This window comes from Carlito syrichta, unplaced genomic scaffold (genome assembly GCF_000164805.1).
Source record: "Carlito syrichta isolate Samal-C Ts95f unplaced genomic scaffold, Tarsius_syrichta-2.0.1 Scaffold313910, whole genome shotgun sequence".
Lineage (NCBI taxonomy): Eukaryota > Metazoa > Chordata > Mammalia > Primates > Tarsiidae > Carlito > Carlito syrichta.
Genome location: NW_007258006.1, coordinates 298,748 through 301,995, shown reverse-complemented (window position 1 = coordinate 301,995; position 3,248 = coordinate 298,748). Strand labels below are relative to the sequence as shown.

The following is a 3,248-nucleotide window of genomic DNA, read 5'->3' as shown; positions in this document are numbered from 1 at the left end:
GCTCAGACCGGGCCCCTGGGCCCCAGCACCCGCTGCACCCCCGAAGGCCGCTCCCCCACCCACGCCCCCCACGAGGGGCCCCGGCCCCCCAATCCCTGCCCCGTGAGGACTCCTCCCCCTCTGGCCTCCTCCCAGGCTCCCAGAGTGGGTCCAGGGCGCCCACGGCCACCGGCAGCGGGTCAGCGCTCACCCCACCGGTCCGAGGCTGGGCCCCAGGAGGCAGCAGCAACAGCAGCAGGAGGGGGCACAGCCCGGGTGGGGGGCAGGGGCCGGGGACCCAGGCCCGGTGCCCCATGACTCCTTCTGAGCTGGCCGAGGGGAAGCGGGAGGCGGGGGCCACCAGGGCGGAGGTGAAGGCCACGTGGAAATGATTAACCCGGCCGCCTCCCCCACCGGGCCACATCGGGCAGGCCGGGCCCTGGGGAGGACGTGTCCCTGCGGCGTGTCCAGCTCCCGCACCTGCTGTCCGGCTCACCCTGCCTCTGCCTGGAGGCCCAGCCGTCCCACTCTGGGCTCAGCCTGCGCCGATCCTGGTCCTGAATCTGTCTCCAGACCTCCACTTAGAAGCCTCCACCGGGAAGTCTTCCAGGATAACTTGGACAAGTTGGGGGCTGGATCCCCTGGTCCTGCTTCCAGTCCCTGCCCGCCACAGAGCTGGCTACTGTCTGGGAACTACTGAGAACAAGAACTTCTACCGAGTGCCCAGCCTTTGAGTGGCTCCAGGCCTGTGCCCAGCCCAGCACAGACAGTATAGGTGGGGATGGCACTGTATTCATTCCATAGATGGCAGCACGGGGGCTCCTGGAAGTGAGGTGCGACCCCACGGCTTGCAAAAGGCTAGGCATGGAGAGGAGGGGGGTCACGCACTGGGCTGAGTGCTACAGACAAACGACCCGGGCATGGGGACACTTGCTGGCCTGTCTCTCCTCCCTCGGAGTGGCCAGAACCCCCCAGCAGCCCCTGGTGATGTTCAGAGAGCCCCTGCCTCTCCTGGACAGGCTCAGGCACCTCCTCCAGGAAGCCCTCCCAGCCCCAGGCCCCCCCCATCGACGCCCAGATGGCCCAGGCCAGGTCTACCTCCCCTCCCCCAGCCTGAGCATGGGCCAGGCAGGTTGTTTCTGGGAATCTCTGGGCCCAGCACAGCCCTGGGCCAAGCCCAAGGGCCTGCGCTGGGGCACCACCCTCCAGCTGGAGCTGCAGGCACGGCATGCATGACCTGGGGGCTGTGGGCAGAGCCGCCTCAGGGACCTCTTCTGCAATTTCTGAGCAGCCACCGAGGTGCCACGGGCTCTCTGAGTCAGCAGCTGGCACAGTGGGTGCTGGGGCACAGTGGGTGCTACGGCAGTGGATGTGGGCACGCCAGGGGTACAGTGGGCGCCCGGCACGCGGCTGGTCCTGGGCCCATCTTTCATCCTGACGCCTCCCCCAGGAACGCTTATTGGGGTCCCCTCCTGGAAACCGCGAGAACAACCCAAAGGCCGTGCTGAGCCCCCAGGCCCCTAGGATGCTCTGACAAGCCCACCAGGACCGTTGCTGTCTCTGGGGTGGTGTGCTGACAGGCCCCTCCGCACCTGAGGCCACCTGGGCCAAGGCTCTGTCCACCCCGACCCAACCCGTGTGGCCCTGTCCCTCCCGCCCAGGTTCCATCCTGTAATCAGACTTGCTCCAGCCCTAGGGCCTTGGCACTGGCCTAGTTGCCTTCCAGGTGTCATCTCAGATCGTCCCTCCCCCGAGAGGCCCTCCCAGATCACCCCTCTGTACAAGGCTAGGGCAGGGGCTCAGACACAGTGGCCAGCAGGGTCCCCACGGTGCCAGCAAGAGCCCCAGTGGGTGCAGTGCCCAGGCAGGAGGTCTGCTGGTAGCTGCAGGCCATGTGACCTGCCGAGCACACCTCCCAGAAGAGCCCTGGCCACCCTGTGGGGAGCCAGAGGGGCTGATGCCACCAGGGGTCGGTAGGACAGGGGTTCCATGGGGGGCCCTGCAGAGCGGCTGGAGCCGTCGGGTCACCTTTGTTTTCTCTGCCACTGGAGTGCACAGGGAGGGGTCCTGACCCCAGGCCTGAGAGCCAAGCTACCTCTCTTGGAAGTCGCCCTGGCATCAGCTGGGTGCCTTCTGCCCCTGGAGCGCTCTCCCACGTACGTTCTCGGATTCCTTTGTGAAAGAGGGTGTCCTGAGGGCGGCGTCTGCGTCCCCAGCTGCCAGCATGAGGTAACACTTGGGTCCTCAGAAATGCTTTATTGGGCAGAGGCTGGGTGTGGGAATCACGGCCAGGTCCAAAGAGCCCTGCGGTCCACGTGGCGAGTGTCCGAGGCCAGTCCTTCCAGCGTGCAGTTTCTTGCCTCCAAGGCCCTTGGGACACGTCCTGGCCATCCCCCAAGGAGTCCACATGAGCTGGCCAGGCCCAGGCGGTTCAGACGAAGGTCGCGTGGTGTGTGCTGGCCTTGGGCTTGGCAGGCCCGCAATGGGCGGGGCTCAGGCCAGGGAGGTCTGACACTGGGGGCCCGCCAGCCTGAGACCTCCTGGGGCCCACCCGCGCCCCCAGGACGCTGCTCCCCAGCCCAAGTGCTGAGCCAGCGACAAGGTCCACATCGATGATTCTGTTGACCGGGAGGCCTGGGATGCTGCAGGCCCCACTGCCTGTTGCAGGGAGAAGAGAGAAGCTGTCATGCGCCTGGCCCGGCCCTGCGCTCCTGGGACCCCTCCCCCGGCCTTCACACCGACACCACCCGCGGGAGGGGCTTGTGAGACGCCCCGAGCCCAGCCCAGAGGCAGGTGACCCCGAGTGCCCGGGAAAGTCCACAGTGCTTCCAGATGCTTCCATAGAGGGCGGCCTTGAAGCCTTCTCATTAAACGAGCCACCAGCCCCTGCTGGCCCACGGCCCAGCCTGGCAGTCTGGGTAGACAGTGCCATGCTGTGTGGGAGGTCTGGAGGCCAAGAGACCAGGTCACAGATCCCGAGGCGGGTCCCGAGAAGCCAGTGAGTGGCCCGGGGTGCTGGGCGCAGGGCTGGGTGCTGTGTGAGGACCGTGCAGCCCCTGGCCCTCGGATCCCTCATCTGTCACAGGCCACCCAGGGCTGCGGCTTACCGTCATCACCTGCACTTTGCTCGCCCTGGTCCGAGCCTGCGCCCTGACCACCTGGGGATCTCACCCACTCGGGGCACCTTGCCCCGCCGAGGCCTCATCCCTGGGAGGCGCTTCCAAGGCTGTTCGGCAGCTGAGCCCCCGCAGCTGTCCCCCGCCCCACCC

The 3,248-nt window shown here is 67.2% G+C and overlaps 1 protein-coding gene across 1 annotated transcript in view; it reads right to left on the bottom strand.

The window, feature by feature from the left end:
• Positions 1-2,410: 2,410 nt before the first annotated feature.
• The window catches only part of RGS12 (regulator of G protein signaling 12), a 120,027-nt gene continuing 119,189 nt past the window's right edge, over positions 2,411-3,248 (bottom strand). Inside the window, exon 17 of the mRNA XM_008070674.1 lies at positions 2,411-2,637. Within this exon, the coding sequence (XP_008068865.1) occupies positions 2,411-2,637 (227 nt within the window). The remainder of the gene's footprint in view (positions 2,638-3,248) is intronic.